We start from the raw sequence: 27919 nt of genomic DNA on the forward strand, positions 1-27919 counted from the left end.
ATTAGGGACGTCTTAGGTACAAATAACAACGAAAAAGGGGTCAATTGGGATGAGAATACGTGAAATGGAAACGACCTAAGTATAAATAGGTACAGGTTTGTAGGGTTGTCTATGTAGTTATAACAATATTTTTTTAAATTTGTTGTTAAAAATCTGGTTTATTCGAAGCGAAATTGGGAATAAGTCTTTAGTTGAAATAGATAAGCAATTTAATATAAGTAAGTCGATTTTGCAGAGACATGTAACAAGAACAATGAAATCTCAAGGTGGACAAAAATGTCTAAGTAATACTTAATAAAATATTAAATATTTGTTCAGAGTGGGGGTATTCATCTGATTAATCCATGGAATAACCGACACACCTAATCTCTTAACCCAGATAGAAATATCAGCACTGTCGATTGCACCTATAATTGAGGTGATGTCTGCCATGTACTTTTGTCAGTTTTTAAATTTTTTTTATTGATGATCACTTTGTTGGTGCAACTAAATAAATAAATTAATTAAAACTATATATAAAAATAAAAGTAGTGCCAACCCTAGCAAATTTCTCATTTCATCCCAATTAACCGCAATTTTCGGGTAAATAGGGATTACACCTATTTTTGCATTTTTTGCTTAAACTGGAATGCTAGTTGCTTAATTTTAAATTGGACAACAAAGATGCCCCCAAGACTCAATCATTTTGATCCTGATATAGCATTATATACATCAACAACTACCTTAAAATTGCTCATAAAGTTGGAATTTGTCCCTAATCGCCCCATTTTACGGTACATAATCTGTGACGCGTTGCTAGGTTGAGCGTTTTTTCAAGATTTGCGGAAAAAATATATTCATGTTAATTTTTTTTTAAATTAAATACTTTATCGCCCCATTCTTTAAATTTAAAATTTAATAAAAAATTAAAAATCATCATTCGTCATCATATCGAGCTCATAAGTTGTCTGTCCAAAATCATTAATATTTTTATAAAAACGAGAAAAACGACAACTCCACTTTTTAAAAATTAAAGAGGTATACAATTTAATTAAATTGTGAGTTAAAATAATTTTTTTATATTCAACTAAATTACATCAGTTCTACAAAAAATAAAAAAGTATGTTTAAAACGATGCCTTTTCTTGGCCCGTCTGGGCATAACTGGAATAGCCCCCAGCTAACAGCGAATAGGTAGGGAAAAAAATATTCTTAAATAAAGAAAATATATAAAAATACTTTTTCATTTTAACAATACCGATACATGTTTCTAAAATATGTTTGAATTAGTTATAACAATCATAAAACATAAACATTCGGTTTATTTTCAGTTCCGTATAGTTTGGTTGACAGATATATTTTATTTCAAGCTCACTGAAACGGAAATGATATTCCAAAACTGATATGAAAAAGAAACCAGTACAGAAATTAATATAGGATTTAGCCTGCGAGATCATGTAAAAATAGAATGCCTTTGAAAGTTTTACTTCCTCGAAACCTTTTTAGTGCCATTCAAGACAGATTAGCACCAGAATATTTATCTGACAACATGTGAATAGCATTGCTATGAAGATATGAACAATGCTAGTAATGCATTCAAAAGTATTAATGATCAACCTTTAGATCTTGCGAACTTTGATCTGGGCTGGGACTACAAACGATACGGAACTGTTCATGATCAGATGTCCAAATATCCCATTTCTTCTATTTACTACTGCAGTCACATTTAAACATATCTTTTATTTTAAGGTTTCTGAAAAATAGTTGACATTAAAAGATAAAACAAGTTTAGGAAATTTTTTTGGGGGAAATTTAAAGTTTGATCTACCAACTCCGTTCTATACAAAGTCGATTTCTGTCATTTTCTGTTAATGTTTAATCTATGGCAAACTGAAGATTTTGTGAAAACAAAATAATTGTAAATTTTGCTAATAATTAAAACACAAAAGCATCTTAATGTACTGTTCTTTTAAATCAGAGAATAAAAAGCTTAGCAGAAATGAACTAGCTTTCGTATAAAAGTATCTACCGATCTAAACAATGGCGTTTTTAGAGGTATAACATCTGAAATTATCTAATTTCATTATCTGAAAACGTTACGCCCATAATTTCAGTGGTATTTTTACTTTAAGGATTCGTATTTAAATATTAATTCTATTTTGAGCTGTCTTGTGCATATTGGTTAAACAATAACTAGTTTGAGCTAGTTTACTCTACACTAATAAATGCATTACATTATTGTTTTTTAGTGGCGAAGATTTACTTTTTTTGATGTTCAAAACGGTGCTGACAACGGGAAGATCGCAGAGTGCCTTCAAGTAAGACAGTATCTTTTACTAGAAGCCAGAATTTTATCGACACCAAGGATATTATTCAACATAGTTAAATGATCGATAATATTCAGCAATAAACTTTACGCTGTGCTGAAATAATGCAACAACATTTGTGTACACAGCCTAGACTTAATAAGTTACACTTCACTGCCTAAACTTCAGTCAGTGATATTAATCTTGTTCTTTAATAGTCACATCACTCGAATATACATATTTCTTTTTGCAAATTTGGAATCATTATTTTGTATTAATATTAAGATTTATTAATTAAATGAAAGTATTATTTAATTTTTTTTACTTGTGGTAGGGGTCCTTGTGAACCTGTATAGGTACCACCATCCTGTCTATTTCTGCTATGAAACAATAATATGCATCAGTTTGAAGAGTGAGGTAACTGTTGTACTATAATACTGAGACTTGGAACTAATAGCTGAATGTGGGTAGAAGCTTTTACATACTTGATATGGACTTTGTTACCATCCAACATCATGTGGGCCATTAGATAATCCATTAATTTTAACAAAAAATAATGTACGCTTGCAATTTTGTTCATGTGAAAGAAGAAAAACTTCTTTTGCAGTATGTAGTATTGTGGATTCTTCATTTTTCATCCTTAAATCAAATTTCTCTTGTGATAGGAAATGTTATGTATAAGAGACACAACCTAACTCACTTTGTCCTTTCCCCCTCTATTTTCTTTCTATGCTCTGTCTATTTTCTTACACTCACTCTTCTTAAATTGTATCTTTTCTCTAACCATAATGGTTTTGTCACAAGTTAAATTTTAAGCTCACCTAAAGAAGTTTCACTTAAAATTTTTTTATCTAAATTAATCAATCTACAAATATTTTTGTTGCAGGATACAAATGTAACAGTTGCGACCAGTGGTAATGGTCAAGTTGTACTGTGCGATGACACAGGGTGGGCCCATTTGATTTCTAGGTTGTGGGCGATCACTTCGTTCAAAGCTTATGAAATAACTATAACACAAGCTCAGCAGTTACCACATGATCCTTATCTAGTTACTATAGGGGTAAGCAATTAATTATTTATTTAAAAAAGAAACAACAAATAATCATTTGAGTTAATTTCTTGTCACTAGAATAGGTGACTTATTAGTAGTTAATATAGTTGTTGTCAAATTTATTAGCTTTAATAAACCATATATTATATGATATAGATATGATGTACTCAGTAGAGTAGAATTATAACCATAATTGTGTTTAATATAAAATGATTATCTTTCCAAAACAGGATGATGAGCCAGGTGTGAATCCCCTTATAAAAGTATGGGACTTGTCTCGCACTGATAGACATGGAAATCCTATATGCGTACGTGTTTCGAGAGCCGTTCCATCACATATGCGACCTATGCATGTCACAGCCCTGGCTGTTCACGAAAACAAAGTGAGTATACTGAATATATATAAAAATGAATTGCTGTTTGTTAGTCTCGCTAAAACTCGAGAACGGCTGGACCGATTTGGCTAATTTTGGTCTTGAATTATTTGTGCAAGTCCAGAGAAGGTTTAAAAAGGTAGATAAATATGAAATAAAAATGCTCGGAATTAAATTAAAGTAACGATTTTGTTTTTCCTTTTATGTGTCCCACCCGTCAGACATTTTAAGTTTATTTTATACAAAAGTTTAGGTCTTTTATTTATGGATTAATGTTAGAAAAATAATCAGTATTGTTAGTGACATTCACATTGCCATGTTTACAGACTCCCAACACTTTCCTCCCCTAAAATGTTCACTAAACATTTTATTGCAGAATCTGCTCGCTGTAGGATTCCAAGATGGTTCAGTAGCCTTATACAGAGGAGACATAGCCAGGCAACGTAGCGGCAAGATGAGGACACTTGCTGAAACCGGCTCCAGCCCCATCACTGGTCTTGCCTTCAAGTAAATTGTCTTTTAACTATTTCACACTTTTCTATCAATTATTAGGTATTAGTTTTCATCTATCAGTTTGGAGGTAGACTCATATGCATAGAGATAAAGTTTGTGTGGGTCTAACAGAATGATGATAAACAAAAAAGGATGGCATTTTGCTGTAGGATAAACGAAATCAGCCTCTAAATTTTATTACAGCATGGAAATTACAGGAAGTAAACAGTGAAGTGATTAAAAAGAATACATTACAGATAAAGCTTACAATTTATATGATGTTTTTTGGTTTATCAAATGCCCTCAGACTACACAATGTAGATTTGTCATCAGATCAGGGAAGATTTAATATGCGTTAAATGAAAGAATTGGGACCATGATTATAACTAACTCTGTTATATATAAACGAGATTATTGAAATACAGCTGTTTTCGTTGTTTGTTTAACGTCAACTTCAACAACATATTAATTTGATCAGTTGATTAAAAATATTTGAAGCAATTCATTAAAATATGAAAATGATATCATTCAAACTTCCAATTATAATTTAATGGAGAAGATATCGTGTTTTGAAGTTAATATAGTTTGTTTTTCTCATTTAGTCATATATTTTTATATCAAATATATTATATTATGTACTGTGAATGTATTTGTATTTTTAAACAATTGGAGGGAAAGGGTTATATGATGTTGAATATATAGAATATATAGAGATTGTATAGAATAGCCTCTAGCTGCTTCTACTTGTTACCCATTTTCGTCTATTATTATTATTATCTATTATCCATTGTGTCTACCAGCCAAGCCCCCCCACGTTTTCGAGAAAATTATCGCCCAGAGTTTTTATTTTTCATTAATAAACTATTATATACCTAATCTATTGCAATTTGGCACAAAATCTTGAAAGAAGGCCATATATCCGAAATTCTGCCTTATTTGCTTACAACAATTTTATGACGTCATATGTATGTAATATAAAATGGGATCGGGAATTTTCGCGACTGTAAATGTGCAATCATATTACTCAGGCTTCTATATTACAGTCGAATTGCAATCCACAACCCACAACCGTCAGAGTGAATATATTTCCTATCTCTTTCTGTCTTCTCAGAGGAGCTGAGAAACTGTTCGTGGTGTCTCGCGTGTCTGTGATGCTGGTTTGGCTGAGCACAGACAGATGCGAGTCCCTGGACCCGATGGGGGCGGCGCCCGGATGCAGCGTTTTGGCGGACAAGCATCGACTCACAGTAGCCACTAACAAGGTGAGCTAATTGAATAAATAATAGTATAAAAAAAATTATAAATAACTATAAATATTTTATGAATATCTCGTATCTGACGAGTAGAAGGGTTATTATGATAATATCCTGAAAAGCACCTAACGCGCGCGTTAGTGTCTACGTCTGCTCTCACGCACCTAAAATTCTCCGCCATTGTTGTGCTCGGGTAATTTGCAATATTGTGTTTAGTGTAAAAGTGAAATAAACAAAAGGCAATAAAATTTAATAATGAATTATTAAACAAAGATGAGTTCATCAGACAGTTCTTATTCAATTAGTAGTAGCTTATCTAAAAATTAAAAAACAGTTAAATTGTTTTAAATTGTTCCGTCCCCCACCCCCACCCCTAGCCAGGGCATCGCCCCTGGACCCCGGCTCGGTACTCCACGAACTTTCGGCCTGGTAGGAGAAAAAATAGTATGTGCACTGCGGGAAAAAAGTTGGATATTAGTACTATCGTCTGTCTTAGTTTTCGGAAGCGGTCTCCTAACACCCAGTATACTATATGCTATAATACTATAGCGTAGTCTAGTCGGCTTGACGCTGGCATAACCGCCTTGGGGTCAAGGGCGGATCCAGCTTTGGTGCCAGGAGGGGGTCACATAGTCATGGTCAAGTCAAGAACTTATAATTTAATTTTGATAACAATAGATATAAGTAAAAAGTAGGTACTTTATTAATGTACGTAAGTACTGTACTTAAAGCCGATATTCATTTACAATGACAGAAACTGGAGTATTATCTAGTAATAATGTATAGTCGGTAGCTAGTTGTTTCAGTTTCAATGTCTTCATTACTATATTCGCTTTTTGGCATGAATACGCATAGCTGAAACAAATTGAGTACATCAGGAGACAGGCGGTCCTGGAGATCACTTATTATTGAATCTAGAAGAGGGATGTATATAGCTCTGCGGAAATACTCTTCAGTAGATTGAGCAGATTGATTATTGGCCCTATGTATTTGTTTTGATACTATTCTGGGGCATTTAATTTCTACATCTAGCTGCTCAGCTACTTCTTTAGGCTCTTCAAAAAGCTGATGAAAGATTACGTCCACATTTTCTCTTTTATTTTGTAACACACTTAAAGTATCTTTAATAGCGTTCGTAGCTTTTTTTAAATCAATTGAGTTCGATTGCAATATTCTGCTTAAAGATACAGTAGTACCTGAGAAATAAAAAGTAAGTAGGTAGTTTTACAGTCCACTGCATTTTCCATAAAGACTTTACTTAAGTTTAGGCCCCTACACGATTTTTTATTACCTAGGTAGGTACTTACGTCAAATAGGTAATACCTACTTACTTTAGATAAGTATAGTGTTAAACAAGCAAAACAATTTCAGGTTCTCTAATATTTTATAGTTTTTAAAAATCTGTAATATACAAATAAAGTAAAAAGTAGTAGGTAGGTAGATTACTATTTAGGTACTTGTTGTAAATGCATGCCTGTTAATGAAGCGCAATGTTTTTGTGTCGCGCAATAGTTTGTATCGAAGTTTTCGCTAGGTGCTTTTAAAACTTTAACGAAGATTATTTTTAAGTTTAGGCATGCTATATTCATTCTGTAGGTTGCTCTCTTATTTTATTTTTAAAAGCATTAAAATCAATGTGGTCACGACGATACACTTGATTTCATTATGTGAATTTATCTAAGATTTTAGGTTGGGTCAGTAACCTTATGCTCTTCAATCTCTCTCGTCCAAAATATATATATATATATATATATATATATATAAGTAGGTACATAAGTCACGCAGGACTCTTTCAGTAAGTAGGTACCTACATATCTACCTATGAGGTACTTTATGAACATTAACATTTAAGTTAAAACACACGCACTGGAATAATGAGAAACTGATTGCTTGCCATTTCTTGTAATTAAAGAATTTACAGTAATAATTTTTATGAATACTTATAAAGGTACACTTATAAGCAAATTAAAGGTATAAAGAAATTTTAGTTTTTTAACTTAGAACTATGTTATGATATGTTGAAGTTTAGTCGTTCCGATTCCGATTGAGGTTAGGATTCAATTTGAGGTCAGGCCTAGCTAGACGTTACGTAGTCGACAAGCGCGCGGGAGTGTGGCGGGGTAAAATTCAAATTTTCGATGCGTTCGTTCTCAAAAATTTGCCATCATATAAAGTTATTATATTAAATTAATTAAGGAGCAATATAAGGAGCAACAATATATTGTGTCCTAAAATCATTAAGTTCAATATGTGGTCCACCTAGGTCCTGGAACCAGCTCAGGGGGGATCATGACCCCCATGACCCTCCCCCTGGATCCGCCCTTGCTTGGGGTTACCAGATTAGGTGAGGAAAAAAATAAATATTAACAAGGATTTTATTATTAACTCTCCTACGCAGGCGATATACTGCTACACAACCGAAGGTAGAGGCCCGTGCTACGCGCTCGAAGGTGACAAAGTCGCGTTGAACTGTTTCCGCAGCTACCTGGTCATCACGGCCAATGAGCCCGCGGCCAAACCCGGGGCGACGACCAGTACGGCCCCGGCCGCGCGCTCGCACCACATCACGATACTCGACATACAGAACAAGTTCATTGTTTTCTCGAAGACGTTCGACGAAATCGACGCGGTCATAACCGAGTGGGGCTCGTTCTATTTGCTCACGAAGAAGAAGGAGCTGATCTATCTGAACGAGAAAGACCTGCAGTCGAAGCTGTCGTCGCTGTTCAAGAAAAATCTCTACGACGTCGCTATAAGGATAGCGAGCAGCCAACATTACGACGTCGAAGGTCTCACCGAGATCTACAAGCAGTACGGGGATCACTTGTACAGCAAGGTCAGCTTAGGCTAGTTTTTACATTGTTAAAGTTTCACACATAAAAACGAATATATCATCATCATTTTCCTGTCTTTCTCCCGGTCACCTGAAGTCGCACAGCATGTTTTCTCATTCCATACTCCTCTATCATATACCATTTCTTCGCTCACTCCCCTCTTACACATATCGTCTTTCCAATCCATCCATTTTTCTTAGGTCTACCTCTAAAGCCTTCAACATTCATAGTTAAAACTCTCTTACCAACCTCCTTGTCATTTCGTCTCATCACATGTCCATACCATCCCAAACGCGCTCTTTTCAAATTCTCTGTCACAGGTGTCACTTTCAGACTTCCTCTAACATATTAAAAACGAATACATTACACCCTTTTTTATTGCCTTTATGTTTGAACTAGCTCACGGCCAACTGGTGATGAGTAGTCTGAGTAGCCCACCTTGAGATATGAGTTTTAAGTCTCAGTTTTATAGAACAACGGCTGCCCCACCCTTGCAACAGATGCGTATTACTTGCATGCGTATTGCTTTTCGCAAGAAATAGGCGGGGTGGTGGTACCTACCCGCGCGGGCTTATAATACGCCATCAGTTTTGTTGAGTGCAATGCGGTGAGAATGCAAAAAAGTTCAGACTTCATGACAGGATATCGCGTCTAACACCTAAAGGTTTTATTAACAGAAGCGGTGTTGCCTAGAAATAGTTACAATGTATTTATTATTGCCAGAGTATATTTGTACTATATGTACCATAGCCAAAATATGTTTAATTAACAGTGGTAACACTACAGCTTTACGTTAAATCATGGGCTCCGGTAACCACTTAACACGAGGTGGTCCGTGAGCTCGTCCACCCATATAACCAATAAAAAAAGTTATAAGGAATTAATTACTACACTACTACTACTACAACTACACGTTACATTTTCCCGGAATAAGGATTTGCCTCTCTGATCTCTATAATCTACCAAAACCATTACCATGCCAACTTTTTCAATTCGTTTTGCTATTGTGTATGCGATTGTAGATGTCGGGCAGCAAAAGGATTGTCTACACGGAATCTAAACTATATATAATGTAATCTAGTTACTGGTGATTTGCTTTATTAAGCCATATTTAAACATTGTAAAAATATTTTCATTACAGGGCGATTTGAAAGGAGCCATAGATCAATACGTCAAAACTATAGGCTGGTTAGAGACTTCGTACGTCATTCGCAAGTACCTGGAGTCCCGTCACTTGGAGCCTCTGATCATATACCTCGAAGCCCTACATAAGAAGGGCTTCGCCACCGAAGACCACACCACATTACTGCTGACCTGCTACGTGAAGATCGACCAGCACGACCAACAGGGCAAGCTGAAGGAATTTATCAACACTAAAGATAAGACGATAGATTTTGATGTGGATGTGGCTATAAAGGTACATGTTCTACTTAAATCAATGTATTATAATTTATTTACATGAGTGGTTCCCAAACTTATTTTTTGTACTGCCCACTTTGAGAATAAATTATTTTTTAGTGCCCCCATTTTTTTTAACCTACTTAAACCACTATAGCTCATTCGGCGTCTAAGAGTCCTCCCAGATGAAATCACAAATCCTCCCAAGCCTCTACACAACGCCCCTATTTTTTTTTCTGGGTGTCTTACCGCCCCCTTTTAGGCCTGCATCACCCACTTTGGGAAAGGCTGATTAACATTAAAATAAAATATTACTCTGTATTATTTGTCTGACAATGAAAGTGCACAATTATCTTTAAATATTTTTCTTCTATCGAACACGATATTATGAGAACCGGCAATTAAGACGTGAAAGTTTTCGTCGAATGATTCACAGATAATAAAATTTAAAAACCGCTACAGTAGCGACAAACGGCAAGAAAGTTAACTAAAGCTGTTTGTTTAGATTCCTTAATTTTTTTTGTTTTTTTTTTTATTTATAAATTTTATGGCCTTGTAATGAGACCTTTAAGCCATTTGGTTTTTTAATTGTCACTTTTTTTCCTACCTAACTGAGAGCCTTGAGAGGCAATTTCAGCGTAACCTTAACTAGTAGGTGAGCTCACGGGGCTCAAATCTGACGACGTTGCTAACACGAACCCTAGTAAGAGCCGTGCTTCGCAGAATCTACCACCGGATCGGAAACGCGACCCACTGAGAAGATTCGGCGAGAAACTCAGTGGGCTGTGTCTGTGGGTTAATTTTTGGTACACTATACGCAGGTGGTGCGTCAAGTAAGCGTGGACGACGCTCTGTCGTTAGCGGCCATACACAAGCGCCACGACTGCTACCTTCAAATAGTGATCGAAGACAAGAAGGACTTCAAGCAGGCCCTGGACTACATCGTGGAGCTGGAGTTCGAGGACGCCGACGCGTACATGAAGAAGTACGGGCACAGGCTGATACAGCACGAACCTGAAGATAGCACGAAGCTGCTCAAACGTTAGTATCGCAAGCTGTAGTGGACTTTTAAGCGGGAAAGCGAGGAGTTAAGTTTTTTTAATTGCTCATATGAATGGACGAGCACACAGCCCACCTGGTGTTAAGTGGTTACTGGAGTCCATTGACAACTACAACGTAAATGCGCCACCCACCTTGAGATAAAAATTAAAATTACTGGTGGTAGGGCCTCTTGTGAGTCCGCACGGGTAGTTACCACCACCCGTGCCTATTTCTGCTGTGAAGCATTAATGCGTTTCGGTCTGAAAGGTAGGGCAGCCGTTGTAACTATACTGAGATCTTAGAACTTATATCTCAAAGTGGGTGACGCATTTACGTTGTAGATGTCTATGGGCTCCAGTAACCACTTAACACCAGGTGGGCTGTGAGCACGTTCGCTCATGTAAGCAATAAAAAAATAAAAAAAAAGAAGATAAAAGTTCTAAGGTCCCAGTATAGTAACAAGGCGGCCCCACCCTTCAAACCGAAACGCATTAATGCTTCACAGCAGAAATAGGCAGGGCGGTGGTAACTACCCGTGCGGACTCACAAGAGGTCCTACCACCAGTAATTTTAATTTTTATTAATTACGCAAATTAAAATTTTGCGCTACCGAATAGCTTTTAATCCAGTTTACTAACTGCAAGCTTTTATCTTAACTGATTAGTGTCAAAACTATGTTCCCATTCACCAGTACTGTGCACGGACTACAAGCCCCGCAGCAAGCCGCTGGTGGACGAGACGTCGCTGTCCGGGGGCCACAGGGAGCCGGACCGGGCGGCACCGGACGACTACATACACATGTTCCTGAGCAACTCGGCTAAACTCATAGAGTTTTTGGAGCACATGGTCGCTCATAACCCGGAGTGTTCCAAACTAGTTTACGACGCACTCATCGAGCACTATATACATGTCTGGTAAGTGTTTTTCAAAATTCTTTCAGAGGATACTATTAGATTTAAAAAAATGACATTTTATATGCACGCTTTTTTATCACAAATATGAAGGCAGTTCAATTACTGTTATTTTTTAATTCTAAAGAAATTAAGTTCGATAACGAATACGTTGGTCCAACCAGGCCTAATACAGTCTGGGTACCGCTCACAGAGACTCCATCCACCTCCCAGTAAACCGAGAAACTTGACAATGAAAGCACGTCCATGAGCGATGGTAATCACTTACTTTAGGTGGGCCGTATGCTCGTCAGCCTACAAAGGCAATAAAAAATGAACATTATCTTCTCGCTTGTCACTTATCGTTTCTTGCCAAAATTTGTTTCTTGCTAAGCATATAATAATATATAATATCAATACATATATAAAATACAGGGTGTTTTTTTTTGTTTTCGACATCAAAGTCTTTTAAGTTCCAGTAGTTATTAATTATTGAAGTTTAGCGTAATCTTGGTTCAACTGTTTGGTTTTGTTTTTAGGGTGAAATCGCCTGAGAGCGAGAAGAAGGAATACGAAGAGAAAGTTCTACGAATACTCAGAGATCCCGAGGCCAATTACGATAGAGATCAAACACTGATCATTTGTCAGACCTTGGGCTTCAAACCGGGAGTGCTGTATATGTACGAGGAGAATAAATTGTAAGTGTTTTAAATACCTAATATAAATCCTTCCTCCAATCCAATTATCTTGGATTGTGGCGCCCTCCCGGACTTGTCCAGTCGTCGTGGCCTAAAGGATAAGACGTCCGGTGCATTCGTGTCGATATGAACGATGCACCGGTGTTCGAATCTCAGGCGGGTACCAATTTTTCTAATGAAATACGTACTCAACAAATGTTCGCGATTGACTTCCACGGTGAAGGAATAACATCGTGTAATAAAAATCAAACCCGCAAAATTATAATTTGCGTAATTACTGGTGGTCGGATCTCTTGTGCGTCTGCGCGGGTAGGTACCACCGCCCTGCTTATTTCTGCCGTGAAGCAGTAATGCGTTTCGGTTTGAAGGGCGGGGCAGCCATTATAACTATACTTGAGACTTTAGAACTTATATCTCAAGGTGGGTGGCGAATTTACGTTGTAGATGTCTATGGGCTTCAGTAACCACTTAACACAAGGCGAGCTGTTCTATTATACCGGGCAATACTTAGGTTTAATAGAAATGAGCTACAGATGATGTTGAGGTGCGTGCGTGTGCGTGCAGATGGCGGTCGCAGGTGTCGCTGTACCTGCGGGAGGGGCAGGCGGAGGCGGCGCTGGCGGTGTGTCGGCGCCGCGCCGCGCTGTGCCCCGCGCTGTGGCTGGACGTGCTGTGGCACCCGCCGCCCGCCGCCTGCCTGCCCGAGCTGCTGCACGTCATAGGTACCGCACCCCCCGCCCCAACCCCCGCCACACCCCTCCGCAGAGATCTTCCTATCTTGTACTGTACTACGAGTTCATGTCCACCGGGGCGAGAAGCGACGCGCGGCGGACAGCTCGTTCTGGCCTCCACCTCCCACCCCGCATTTGTCTGACGTCGAGTGTTCTCCTTGACGGTTGTGACGCGCGCTTATCGATACCTGCCGAAAATTTACGCTAACGCTATTGTATTATTTCATTCTAAATAAACAATGACTACTCCGCTTCCAACAAGTTCAGGTAGAAAAAAACCTACTGAAAAGATACTGATTCCGACTCTGATTTGTCGGTTGTCTTTTCATCTGATAGTGATTGAATGGGAATTTTAAAAATATTTTTCGCTATTAGTAACAAACAAGTAATTACTTATCACACTTCATTTATTTCATAATTTGCAAGATTACTTTCAGTTACAATAAACCGAATTGACAGCTGTTGACTAAATCGGTAGTTATTATCGACATTACCATAATTAATTAGGTCACAGCACTACCTTGACAGCTGTTGACTAAATCGGTAGTTATTATCGACATTACCATAATTAATTAGGTCACAGCACTACCGCATTCCTCAGAATGGACATGAACTCGCGCGGCTACAGTATCTACATCGCACAAACGATATCTCATGAAACTACATATTCAAAATTACAAAGGCATACCATTGTTTTGATAACTGTGAACATTTACATTAACTTCGATGTAAAATTGAAAGTGATATTCGATTTGTAGATACGGAAAAGCTGCTGTCGCGGACTCTGGTCGTGGACTGCTTGGCCAGTCACTCCGCGTACACTCTCGGAGACGTGAGGAAGTAAGTCTGCGAACAGTGGCCTCCCACACCCCCACCCCTCACCGGCGAGGGAGACTGCCGGACCCAATATTATTGGCAGCACATGCAATCCTAAATATATTTCCACTTTACTACCACTATCCACTTATGCTTCGCTTCGGGTCCATTCCGTTTGATCTTTCTCGAACTGATTACGGACTGCTTCCATGTTGTCTTTGCGTTGCTTTGAAAGTCGACACATATTTCATAATTTTCCTGAACATTTCCGATAGCAATAATTTAAGATCAATATATATATCGATATAATAATAAATAAATAAATATTTACTAACAATCACACCACGTTAACCGGCCCCGTGATAAGTTCGTAAAGAATTTGTGTTACAGGTACCAGATAACGGATATAAATGTAAGATTTTTATTATACACATACATATATTTAATATACATCCATAACCCTGGAAAAGACATTTATATTTATCATACAAATATCTTCCCTTGGCGGGATTCGAACCCGCGACCCCCTTGTGTAGTGACCATGTCACTTACCACTACACCAGACGGCCGATAATCCATCCGCATATCCGTTTCCGATGTTTGTGAGTGAGTTTTTTAACGTTCTCGATAGCGTAAAAGTTAACTCAAATTTGTATGCAGTTTTAATAGCGCCCTTAGCGGCAAACGCTCCAACTCTATAATATTTATGACCCATACTCTATTTACTCTATTTATGACCCAAACTTCACCGATAAAATAATTCTACTATAATCGTTTCGATATCCGTTTAGACGATTTGACGACAGATGGCGTTACTGGTATCGATTATATGTTCAAAAGGTAATCTGCTTTAAAATGAACCCGAACATTACTTTGAAGATACCTGATGGACATACTGAAGAACGAGAACGAGGTGATAGCGCGCGAGCAGGAGCTGGCTCGCAAGTACCGGGGCGAGGGCGAGCGCATGAAGGCGCACATCCAGCGGATACAGCGCGAGCCGGTCGTGTTCCAGAGCTCGCGCTGCGCCGCCTGCACCAAGCTGCTGGAGCTGCCCAGCGTGCACTTCCTGTGCCAGCACTCCTTCCACAAGCAGTGAGTCGCATACCTGACGAAAGAGATAGATATATGCCCGTATCTTTAGAAGTTTCGTCAAATATTCCTCCACTCTTAACTCATTCGATGCCGCTCGAGCATTCCTCCCGAACTTACTCGAGTTTGAAATTTTTAGTCGACCATTATTCCTCAACTCTACTCGAGTGAGGTAGAAACGTGGTATTGCGTCAACATGACGTCATCCGTTTGAGAATATTTTGATGAAGCTAACATCAAACCCATAGAGTTCTGTAGTCGATGGTCATTGTTTAATGTCAAAGTCAACCGTTGTAACTATACTTGAGACCTTAGAACTTATATCTCAAAGTGGGTGACGCATTTACGTCGTAGATGTCTATGGGCTCCAGTAACCACTTAACACCAGGTGGGCTGTGAGCTCGTCCACCCATCTAAGCAATAAACAAAAGAAACTTATTTTCATTGTGATATTACCACATTGTCTTGTTGCGTGTCGCGACAGTTGCTTCGAGAGTCTGTGCGAGTCGGAGTGCGAGTGCCCGTCGTGCGAGGCGCCCCCCCGCGCGCCGCCCCCCGCGCCCGACTCGCTGCACGCGCGCCTGCTCGCCGAGCCCGACCCGTGAGTGCGCCGTGCGGACCTTACGCACTTTACTAATAGGGGGGAATAGCGGGGCTTATAAATATTCACGATTGACTTCCACGGTGAAGGAATAACATCGTGTAATAAAAATTAAAAAGCCAGTATATTATAATTTGCGTAATTACTGGTGGCAGGACGTCTTGTGAGTCCGCGCGGGTAGCCACCACTACCTATTTCTGCCGTGAAGCAGTACAGTAATGCGTTTCACTTTGAAAGGTGAGGCAGCCGTTGTAACTATACTGAAACTTTAGAACTTAGATCTCAAGATGGGTGGTGCATATACGTTGTAGATGTCTATGGAATCAAGTAACCAATTAACACCAAGTGGTCTGTGAGCTCGTCCACCCATCTAAGCAATAAATAAATAAAAAGTGAAGTGTGATGTCATCAGTGAACACTGCCGCAGCTCGTTGCGCGGTGTGTTGGCCGCCCGTGTGTTGTCACAGCTGCTCCCGCGCTGTGTAAACATACGGGTCGACGACGTATGGGTCTTTGTGTCGACTTTGACGTCACAACTTTTGTAACAATATGTCACTTTGATATTCGCACCGCATTATAAACTCTGTCACTGGTAAACTTATAATCAATCACTGGTCTATCGTACCATATTTGAAGGAAAGGAGTGGGGGGTTAATAGTTAATAATATTAGCAGTTGATTGCACTTCTCTTGTTGAAAACCTTGCTGTTTATCTACTTAACCCTGTTATGGTATTTGATCGTCCCCCATGGGACCATGTCCTCTGAGATTAGAAAGTACCAATTTTTCTAATGAAATACGTACTTAACAAAGGTTCACGATTTACTTCCACAGTGAAGGAATCGTGTAATAAAAACCAAATACAACATTGTCATTTCTTCTTGTGAGTCTGCGTGGGTAGGTACCACCACCCTGCCTCTGTCCGCCGTGAAGTAACAATGCGTTTCGGTTTGAAAGATGGGGCAGCCGTTGTAATTATACTTATAGTAATTATAATAAGTCCTTAGAAGTCGTATCTCAAGGTGGGTAGCGGCATTTACGCTGTAGATGTCTATGGGCTTCGGTAACCACTTAACATCAAGTGGGCTGTGAGCTCGTCGGTCTATTTAAACAATACATTAAAAGCTTGCGACGTCTAATGGTGGACATTCGTACCTTGACATTGAGTTCTTTGAGTGGAAAATCTTTGGTGCCATGACCTTGGTCAATGGTCGCCAGCATCACGTTCAGAATTGTTTACTCACAGCCCATCCTCTTGCAGCCAAGTCCACGTTCTCAAATCGTACGAAAAGATAGAGCATACCAAATCATTCATCAGTCTGGATTAGGTCTTTATCTCAATATTTGATGGCCATGTATTGGTTTTAAACAACTTTAAACATGATTCAGTTCTGTGCGTGTTTCTGTCCGCGTCGGACGTGCTATCGCGAGTGATTATCGACAGGCCACGATGTGAGATTACATTAATTTACGACGGACGAACACTAATAATATTATTATCGCAACATCGACCCGTAATGTACTTATCTGTAATAAAATCGGTAATGCTACATCCATTCTCTTGGTGCTTCGCCGGTACAGTCGACAAGAACTACGAAAGGTGAACAATTTCTTTTGTTGACGTGTCGTGTAGGTCTACATAGGAATTCGTGACGATAACCTGCGATTTTTTATTTTGTGGCATTAGAATAAAATTTAAATTTCCTTGAAGGATCCTGGGAAACAAACTAAAAACATTTGGCCGGGTCTGTTTTGAGATCTCAAAACTCTGTCTGTGCGCATACCGTCGATAGATCGACTCTATTAATGGTATAGTGCGAAGCGTCTGAATACTGACTATTTGCGCAGTTTTTTTATTATAGGTATTTGATATCGACCTGTACGTACTTAGTGTCTTCATATCTATAATGCTTTTAATAAGGTAATAAATTTATATATAATCATTTGAAATTGCTTTACTATGCATTTAGCAATGATTTTTTTTTTATTTTTATAAAGTACTTTTTTCAAAAATCCTTTTAGCAATTTATACAAAACATGCGAAATTAAGCTCAGGAATTTAAAGTTCAGAAATTAAACCAAGTTAAGGTCCCACATCAAAGCAGTGTTGTTTTGCTTAAATATTAAGTTCAAATAGAATGTATAATACATAGTGAGGAATTTTATTCCAATCAATCCACTTCTGTTCTGTACTACTACTATAGAGTGCATAGATCTGACAAATTAATTGCTTGCTTTCTTGGGTCCTGAAATCGAAACACGATAACAAGTTACCTCCCATATCACAGCTTCAAACTGTAACGCATAATTATTACCACCCACTTAACACCAGGTGGGCTGTGAGCTCGTCCACCATCTAAGCAATAAAAAATAAATAAATAAATAAATTTCGAAGTCGAAATGGCGACACATTAATATGCTACGCCGTGCCGACTTCAAACACTCCGTACCACTATAGAACACAAGGTGCATTTTTGGAACAACTATGTACAAACTGCTTCTTTTTTTTTATTCTACCTATGCTGATAGCCTTGAGAGGCTATTTCAGCTTCTCCTTAACGTGTAGGTGAGCTCACGGGGCTCAAACCGGGAGTGTTTCTAACAATGACCCTATCAAGAGCCGTGCTTCGCAGAATCTACCACCGGATCGGAAACGCGACCCGCTGAGAAGATCCGGCGAGAAACTCAGTGGGCTGTGTCGGTGGGTTGGGTTAATTTACTCGTCGAGCCCTTCGTCGTAAGCGACGGGTTCGACAAGGACGGTAAGCGGTGCTTGAGGTACCTAAAAGCACCGTTAATGGATCGGGTGGATCCGTAATGACGTGTTTAGGGCGACGTCGACTGTTTACAAATCGGTCCACAGGATCGGGTATGAACGGTATCGTCATTATTTTCAAACATGTGAATTTCATAATATTTATGTGTAGGAAAGTTTTGTTTTCAATTTAAAATTCCTATCTCTAGCGGATAATGTTGTGCTTTGTCGGTAGTGCAAATGTATTATGTTAGACAGAACAATAGTACATTCATCGCCTTCGGAATATAGCGTTATTATAATGAAAGGTGAACTTCATAACAGCCTATTATTTATCTTACAAACGTATCGACGTTTGGCTCAAAATAGGTTTTTTTAAAAGACAATAACATAATGAGATCCTGTATTATTTATTGTTCGAAAATTAGATACGTCCGTCAGTCAACTGGTCCAATTTGTTATCATAAATGTTTACAACAAATAAAAGATTAGTTACGTTCGACTAATGTGCTATTTATGTCAATGAAAATTCTTAGAAGCAGAAATGAGGTATGAGATGTTAACATTATTTTTTAAATTTTGTAAATTTACATTGTATTTTAAAGTAAATTAATAATTTTTTATTAATATTTGAATCTCAGTTAAATTTATAATACAACTAGCTGGCCCGGCAAACGTTGGTTTGCCATATAAATTATTTCTAGGAGAGATAAATAACCTAGATACCGACTGCAGCGTCATCTGCCGGGCTGATTTGTGCATCTAAACCATTCTCGAATCCACCTGAAGCTATACAGAAAATTTCATTAAAATCGGTCCAGCCGTTTAGGAGTTCAATGAAAAAACACACACACAGAAGAAATTATTAATATTACGTTTTAAGAATGAATATTATGATTTAAAATGAAAAATAATAATTATCCGAATTAGAATTACGAATTGCTACAAGTTATATCGTAAAATTCTGCTGTGAAACATGAAGTTTTATATCTAAATTACTGGCTCTGCTTTATAGATGCGATAAGTGTGGCAATTAGAGCGCTCTTATTCATGAGTTACCAATGAATTATCGGATGTTTGTAAACTCGATATTTTTTTATGGTGTAGACCAAAATGTCTACCCAAACTTTATTACACATTTTTTTATTGATGTGAAAAATCTATAGTCGCACGTAAAACCGATTTCTGGCGTGGCGACGCATGCCGTGGCGACGCGTCGCCATGCGCAATCGACTGTGCGATTCTCTCCCACTCGATCCGGCGTTAAGCCATCTCTCTCGCTACACTGAGCTCGGATACCTATAGTGTATACTCCGTAGTGTATACAGTGTTGTTTACTACAGTACACATAACCTATGTTTTACTTGAAAACAAATTATTTTTCGTAATATTTTATTTTATCATTATGACAAATTTAGTTCCTATCACAATCTGTTCTTTTCTGCATATTACTTTTACAAAATAATGTCGATGTTTCACATCTGCCAGGCGTCCCGTGACGGGTCACATTTTTTTAAATATTTAGAATTCATGTTTCATATTAAAGCCAGTTACACTACGTAAGTACATTTTGATGTGCTTGTCTTAAAGTAACATGAAGCCCTCTTTTCTATCCGAAGAGTTCTCTTAGTACCATTGAAAGAAAAACACTCAAATAAGTTCTTAACTTTTAATAATTAATAATTTAGTAATTGTATACAATTTCCTAAAGTTACCATCGTTTCTTCAGTTCTTGATAAATTTCTATCACTATTTATTCTATTGTGTCGAAATTATTTTGAAGTATAAGAAATAGTACATTTTTATTTATTTATTGCCATTGTAGGAGACTAGCATATGGCCCACCTGATGGTGAGTGGTTACCGTCGCCCATGGACTTCAGCAATGCCAGGGGCCGAGCCAAGCTGCTGCCTACATGACTTGGTGTTACGTTATTTGTAATGTTTTCCGTTTCCAGTTACTCCGTAGTATCAGAGTACTACGGACGCGGTCTGTTCAACAAGCTGACCGTCGTTACGGAGAGCGAGGAAGCCGCCCCCGCGCCCGCCTCCGCGCCCGTCCCCGCACCCGTCCCCGCACCCGCGCCCGCCCCCGCCCCCGCCTATGGTGCCGGAGCTGAAGCTAAACTCAGGATGCAGGAAGGACAAAGCAAGCAGTGTATGTATATTTAACAAGAATAATATTATAACCCATGTTTATAAATGACAGTTCTTTATTTTATTAATAACTAGCTGACTCGGCAGACTTCTTAGTGCCTCAATCTATAAATAAAAGACCTAGGCTTTAAACAAACAAAAGGAATCCGTCCGACGGGGACACATCAAAGGAAAAACAAAATTGATATTTTTATTTAATTCTGAGCGTTTTCATATTTGCCTACCTTTTAAACCTTCTCTGGACTTCCACAAATAATTCAAGACCAAAATTAGCCAAATCGGTTCAGCCGTTCTCGAGTTTTAGCGAGACCAACGAACAGCTATTCATTTTTATATATATAGATAATATATTTAATAAAATTTATCTACCTGTTGTTCAGTGGTTACTGGAGCCCATAGACATACACAACGTAAATGCGCCACCCACCTTGAGATAAGTTCTAAGATCTCAGTATAGTTACAACGGCTGCCCCACCCTTCAAACCGAAACGCATTACTGCTTCACGGCAGAAATAGGCAGGTTGTGGTACCTACCCGCACGGACTCACAAGAGGTTCTACCACCAGTAACACAAGATTTATCTATTGCGTACCGTACTCAACGATTCATTTACGTTTCAGTGTTCGTACCGAACGCTCCGAAACAGATAGCCCCTAAAGGCAGCAGCGTGGTGCCGGTCCCCGAGGGCAGGATGCGCCTCATGGAGCAGCAGCAGTACAGCAGCAGCCTCGAGGCGAACCTCACCAGGCTCGAGCCCGTGCACACCAAGAAACCGTCGCCCTTCGCCTCGCCGAGGGCCGCGAAGCGAATAGTCCTCGACCAACCTAAAACCTCGAAACCTCCAGTAACGAAGCTCGAGGGGAGCAACCCCTTCGACGAGCACTACGACGAGTCCAAGAACCCGTTCGCGGACGAACAAGGAGACGACCCGACCAACCCCTTCGCGGGAGACGACGACTACGACTCCAACTATAATCCCTTCGCTAAAGACGACTAGACTCCGTGCAGACTCCGTGGAGGGTGGGTTGTGCGTTTACGTTGTAGATGTCGATGGGCTCCAGTAACCACTTAACGCCAGGTGGGCTGTGAGCTCGTCCACCCATTTAAGCAATAAAAAAAGGGTAGTTTGTAGTCGCCACGATCCTAACGACTGAAAGCATTCCCAAGTACGAGCAAGTTTGCGCAAATATCGCTTTTAACTTATTTTACTATATGCGTTAAAGATTAAATAAATATTGGCTATCAATATAGCTTTCCTAAATTCTCCCTAGCCACATCGCGGAAGCTGATGTAGACTAATAAGTGGCTCGTATTTAAATAAATAAAATGGACTGATTTAATTAAGCGACCCGCACGCCATCTGTGTTTCTCGCGGCTGCGACGACACACGTGATAACTATAACTATCAACTTTATATACAGGGTGTTCAGGAATCGTTTGATTCGTTTTCCATTAAACGGAAAATCTCATTTCGATAATCTGGTCGTACAAGACAACCCGACGGATCGAGTTTCGTGTAAAATTACAATAAAAAAGTAATTGACACAATTTTTGTTCATCACAAGTGAGGCAAATACTTTTTTCATCACAAAATCATAGGTTTGATGGGGACGCGTAAGGGGGCCCTTGAGTCGGGAGTCGCTCAGACAATGATAATAGTGGCTACTGACTGCTCCTTCTTATTTGTCTCCACCTAATCCCCTCAGCTAGGGTATGGCGCAGTGATATTTTTCTTTTCCATTCTCCTCTATCAGCCCTCATCTCAACACCCACTCCTCTTTCTCTCGTATTGTGATTCACACACTACATCAACGTCTTTTTCTATGGAGCTCTTCTCCCTTCACCTTGCATTACCATTTCGAAAAGTTCCTACTGACCAAGTAGCTACTGACTGCGTCTGCAGATTTACATTGTCATTTTTTATATCGATTATCCTTCTATTAGCAATTATTATTAAGCGATAGTTAAATTAAATTTTATTATAGTTATAATTCATTCTCAAAATGGCGCCGTGAGATTAATGTTTTTTTTTTTTCAATTTTAGACTTCATAACGTATTGTGTCTTATCATATAATAATAGACTATAGAAAAAGACTGTAAGTAGAATTGTTCTACTGTGTTTGAGTATGGTTGTACATTTTGCTTTGTAAATAAGTCAATGTGATCAGTGTTTTATAGTTGAAAATATGTATATTAATATATTTGATGCCTGTACTGGATTTGTAAATAAATAAAAAAGAGTTTGATTTATTTGTTTTTTATTTGTAAATTCTGCTGTGAAATGCAGTGCTCTGAACAAACTGAGACGAAAATGAATAGTTAGTGATCTGATTTTAAGTAATTATCGGCGCCTGTGGACCCTTTACTGGTGGTAAGACCTCTTGTGAGTACGCGCGGGTAGGAACCACCACCCTGCCTATTTCTGCCGTGAAGCAGTAATGCGTTTCGGTTTGAAGGGTGAAGACCTTACAACCTATATCTCAAGGCGGGTGACGCATTTATGTCGTAGATGTCTATGGGCTCCAGTAACCACCTAACACCAGGTGGGCTGTGAGCTCGTCCACCCATCTAAGCAGTAAAAAAAACATGCAGTTGACGTCTGATGCAACATAGTATGACGTCTGATGCTACATAGTATGACGTTTGATGCAACATAGTATGACGGCTGATGCAACATAGTAGGACGTCTGATGCAACATAGTATGACGTCTGATGCAACATAGTATGACGTCTGATGCAACATTTATCATTTCAGGAATTCATTGAAAGAACTTTCTCGAATACTAACAGCAAAAAGTAATTAGCATAAGCAAATTTTCGAGTATTCACTTGAACGGGTTTTTTTTTGCCCTTGTTGCCTACAAGACGAGTATGCAACTCATCTGATCGTGAGTGATTACCATCGCAAATAGATGTCAGCAATAACAGGAGCACAACAACCAAGCCGCCGTCTAAAGTATCAAATTAACAATTCGAAAACAACCTTCAAAAACGCTGCTAATGCTTCTTGATATCCAACACAGTTCTCTCCGAAACCTTTTAGCTTGTCAGAAAAAATAAACTGAATAAAATATTTTTAGAGGAATTATAGAATAAAAACAACAATCTTGGAAATTTTCAAAGCATTTTATTTATTGATCTTTAACACTGTGTATAATATATTTCGATAATACATTTAGAGCAATGAGTAATATTACCGATTCATACATTTTTCTTATTTCAAAAGATTTAATTAAATCATAAATTTATATGTTATAATAATAATAATTTTTAATTAATTTCATTCTCTCCAAACAGTCAACAATCATATCGCAAAGACACTCGATATCTCTCGCACCACACAGACTCATGAAAGCGATCAAACAAAGTATCCTACACGCTCCAAAAATATTTAAATAACGATTAGGTACCAACAACTACAAATAAATCACAGGAAAATAATGAGAACGAAACGTCTTCACAGATAAGCACAGCTTAAATAGTACGTCTATAAAAATATAATCCAGCTCATTGTTGGCTGTACATTTCAAGTATTATATAATCACAATTATAAAACTAATAAATAATAAAACGGCAAAGGAAATGTTCACAATAGACTTTTTTTTTTCGGCATAACGCACAACATCCGTGGTCTTTACCAGCTCACTATTCAACTACGTAAAACACCATTTTGCTATGCAAAACACTTTACCCTATAAATATATTTAAAAAAAAAATTACAGGAAATTACATACTTTGGAATGTTACATCAAAATGACTAGAATACGAAAATTAAGAGTTTCGCTAAAGCACGACAATTTTATTTTCATACATCAGAAAAAACGTTAAATCTCTCTATGTTTTTACGTAAATATACTAATTTGGTAATAGTGAAGTATTCGTTTGGACATATTATATTATGTTACGATTTCATTTTTACCAAAAATAAATAATGATTGCACCTACATTCGACAATTTTGTAGAGCACGTCCACAAATCACTTCCAGGGCAGAAAAAATAAAATTTGCTTTTACGCCATTTAGGGTCGTGCTTTACAAAACGGAATGTTTGAGATACAATAATAACTTACGATCTCGACGACGTCACAATATCAAGTTCAATATTAAGAAACATTATCTATAAACACACAGCGTATCTAAATTTGGATAATACTTTTTTACCTTAAATCTACGTTGTAATATGCTTAGTTATTATCTGATTATATTATGGTGTTGACGCGAAGACTACTACTGTCTAAGCATTCGTGACTTGTCTCGAATTTTATTAAGCATTTATTAATTTATTTTCAGTAACACGTAGTATATACCCATAGAACGGTTAAAATATTTACATTGACTACGAATCGCTATGCCTAAGTTACGTGTCAATTAAAAAAATATATTTAAAAACAGAGAAACCTCATCGAAAAGCTACGTTTTAGTGACGTAACGTTCATCGAAGCGGCAAAGGGAATAAGTTAATGCAGAAACAGTGTCGAAAGTAAGAACATCGATAAAAAAAATCACTACAGTCACATGGACTACATCACACACTAAATAAGACAATACAAATAAATATAATAATGAACAGCTGTTGCTATTATTATAAAGTGTCAACTAAAATACATTCGTATGATTCAACAGTAGACTACGTCGTGATTGCTCGCGGCACGGAATCGATTATACTATGGGGGCTACTCTATCACATACGACGTAACTACGGGGAACATACATGACTAGACAACGGAATGAACCGACGATCGTTAACAAGCGAACGAAACGTTCAGTTGTAACATTAACCTACTTTATACAATACTTCGAATTTCGAAACGAAGAGAATAATAATATCGAGGAATGAACAATAATATTCGTATTTGATTTGAGCGACATTTTTGAAACTTTACAGGAGATCCGTTTGAAGTTTATAAATTGAAAAAAATTTCGTTTATTAAAAACTTGGAAACTTGGATTTAAAACTTGGAACTGTTGATGCTAATACCAAATAAAACGAACCTTTAAAATACAAAGATAAATGACGTTTAAACCAAATAGATAGAATACTTTCAAACCTCGATACTATGAATTATACGATAACACAAAAATCTAATTCGAACGAATAGCGAAAGACAAAATATCGATATAATATTAAATTTAGCTACGATGTATTTACAATCAATACTAAGGAGGTGAATCGAACAGTTAAACAAATGTCCGTACCCGACTCTGTCGTCACGTACCGTGACCGAACATGACCATTGACATGTTAGTCCTCCGTTACGGGACATTCGTATGTACAAGTTAAATTACATACAACGACGTCTCAACGTTACCATTGGATTCGTTTTATATAAATAATTAATTTCGTCATTCACTTTAATGGAGCCTATCAATCGATGACAATATGTTTTGTGCGAAACATTATATTATGTATACGGTAATTCAAACGCACGAAGGCTGTACGATTAGCGATTTTAAACACGCATCGGCATTTATTAACAAACAGACATTCGCCATTCGCATTTCAAGACATTGGTTCGCTCGTAAATATTCTCAAGGAAAACTCTAAAATCGTTTGATTAATATCCGAAGCAGATCTTAAGCGATAATTAGATGTTTTTGCTGCAATAACAATTTCATTTTTGATAATTTCATAAATACATTATTCAATTTGCAAACCAACGGCTGTTATGAGTCTCTTTAACATTTATGAGTATATAGAGTGATGACATTTGCATCCATTCAATATATTTTAGTAAAATATTGAAGAAATGTCACAAACAGCCAGTGAATTAATACGATAAACAAGTTTATCGATATCGATAAATCAGTCATTGCTCTATCGAGAACGAACTACCTTCGCAGACATTGAAACCGCCCAAATACAAATAGAACAATACAAATATAATATTATTATTGCGCGTTCATTGATATTCAGTGTAAATAATTTAACTTAAGTACCCCGATTCGATTCAGTGCACCGGTTTGGTCCCAACTACTCATTTCTATAATGAAAAATATTACTAAAAATACTAAATTTATGGAATATAGATAATAATATATATTTACGTATAGATCGTATTCAGCATTAAATGCGATGTTCAATACTGCTAATAAAATAATGGATATGCTAAAATAATTGATTCACGGTTATTTTGTAAAATCCCATTAATTTTTGTTGGATTTAATCGTAAAATAAATGGGCCCCTTTAATAGACATTTGACGGTTTGGGCTCCCGTGTCCTAACTGGACCTCATATCCTCAATATATTTTCATATTGAAGAGACAAATTGCGAGAATATTAAAACACTATATTTCCTGAGTAAAGCAAATAAATAAATAAATAAAAATACAAATATGTAGGTACATATATTTGTCATTTAATTAATTTGAGTCCAATCATTTAACATACCAAACCAGACACTTTCATTCTTTGTATTATTATTTTTTTCAAGACTACAAAAATAACAACATAGCCAAGAAGATACGATTTTTTAAAAGAGATATTTCAAAAGGATCAGGTCTGAATATCAAAAGTAGATCTTTTAATTTTGCTTCAATTAAAATTTAATTAAAACTGAAACTATACTCTATTACAATTACGAAGTTCCATTTGACAGATGTTATTATTATGTTATTTTGTGTGTGTGTGTGAATTAATTGTATAATGATTTAGATTGATTGTGTATTTTTTAAATGATGATTTACGACCACGAACAAAAAAATGATTATTTCAAATTACGCGAAACGTTACGTTCTAAGAAGTGTCAAAAGGGACTTCGTAATTGGAATAGAGTATAGTAGAAATAGACAATCGCGTAGCACGAAGTTTTTTTTTTTTTGGTCAAAATACAAAAATCGAATTCGAATAGTTCGCGAGTAACAATGGTAGTTTCAATGTCTATGTAAAGGAGTGTTCTTAATGGGCGGTCTGTGCGTCGAGCCGATCGACACGTATTTAAAAAACGAGGATAGACTCCATGGTGAGGGCGTCTCATGCCGACAGCGGCGCCGGCTTGTCGCCGCGGCGGCCCGACCGCGACCTGCGTGGCCACACCTTTACGCGTTTATATTCGCATTGATCCAACTCTACGTCACTCATGTTTATTCGTTCATTCATTTGTTATGTGTTTTTGGTGGAGTGTTATGTTTAATGAATAATTTTATTTTTATTTTTTTATTGCTTAGATGGGTGGACGAGCTCACAGCCCACCTGGTGTTCACTGGAGCCCATAGACATCTACAATGTAAACGGCTACCCCACTCTTCAAACCAAAAAGCACTACTGCTTCACGGCAGAAATAGGCAGGGTGGTGGTACCTACCCGCGCAGACTCACAAATAGTCCAGTTGAAAATAAAAAAATGTTATTTATTTTAATATCGTTACGATCGAATTCAAACATTCAATGTTATGGCAATATTTTCTGCCACGTACCATCCGACTTTGGAATGAGCTCCCCTCCTCATCCCGAGCGC

The 27919-nt window shown here is 37.7% G+C and overlaps 2 protein-coding genes across 9 annotated transcripts in view; one reads left to right on the top strand and one right to left on the bottom strand.

The window, feature by feature from the left end:
* Positions 1 to 1841: 1841 nt before the first annotated feature.
* Positions 1842 to 22716, top strand: LOC101740705 (vacuolar protein sorting-associated protein 11 homolog). The gene is made up of 17 exons (XM_038019385.2): positions 1842 to 2033; positions 2228 to 2296; positions 3171 to 3344; positions 3566 to 3718; positions 4086 to 4216; positions 5313 to 5463; positions 7853 to 8290; positions 9430 to 9705; positions 10508 to 10727; positions 11419 to 11641; positions 12157 to 12315; positions 12880 to 13037; positions 13805 to 13886; positions 14742 to 14957; positions 15439 to 15555; positions 20267 to 20466; positions 21086 to 22716. Exons 1-17 carry the CDS (start codon positions 2019 to 2021, stop codon positions 21460 to 21462), a joined length of 3159 nt encoding a protein of 1052 aa, XP_037875313.1. The 5' UTR covers positions 1842 to 2018; the 3' UTR covers positions 21463 to 22716.
* Positions 22717 to 23573: 857 nt separating this feature from the next.
* Positions 23574 to 27919, bottom strand: part of LOC101742157 (kinesin-like protein unc-104) — a 102423-nt gene continuing 98077 nt past the window's right edge. For 6 of the 8 annotated variants that reach the window (XM_062675110.1, XM_062675116.1, XM_062675108.1 and 3 more), the window contains one exon: positions 23574 to 27499. In XM_062675110.1, the coding sequence (XP_062531094.1) occupies positions 27337 to 27499 (163 nt within the window). In that variant the 3' untranslated portion in view covers positions 23574 to 27336. The remainder of the gene's footprint in view (positions 27500 to 27919) is intronic. The other 2 variants (XM_062675115.1, XM_062675111.1) reach the window with 1 other exon arrangement.

This window comes from Bombyx mori, chromosome 3, assembly GCF_030269925.1.
Source record: "Bombyx mori chromosome 3, ASM3026992v2".
NCBI classification, from domain to species: Eukaryota; Metazoa; Arthropoda; class Insecta; order Lepidoptera; family Bombycidae; genus Bombyx; species Bombyx mori.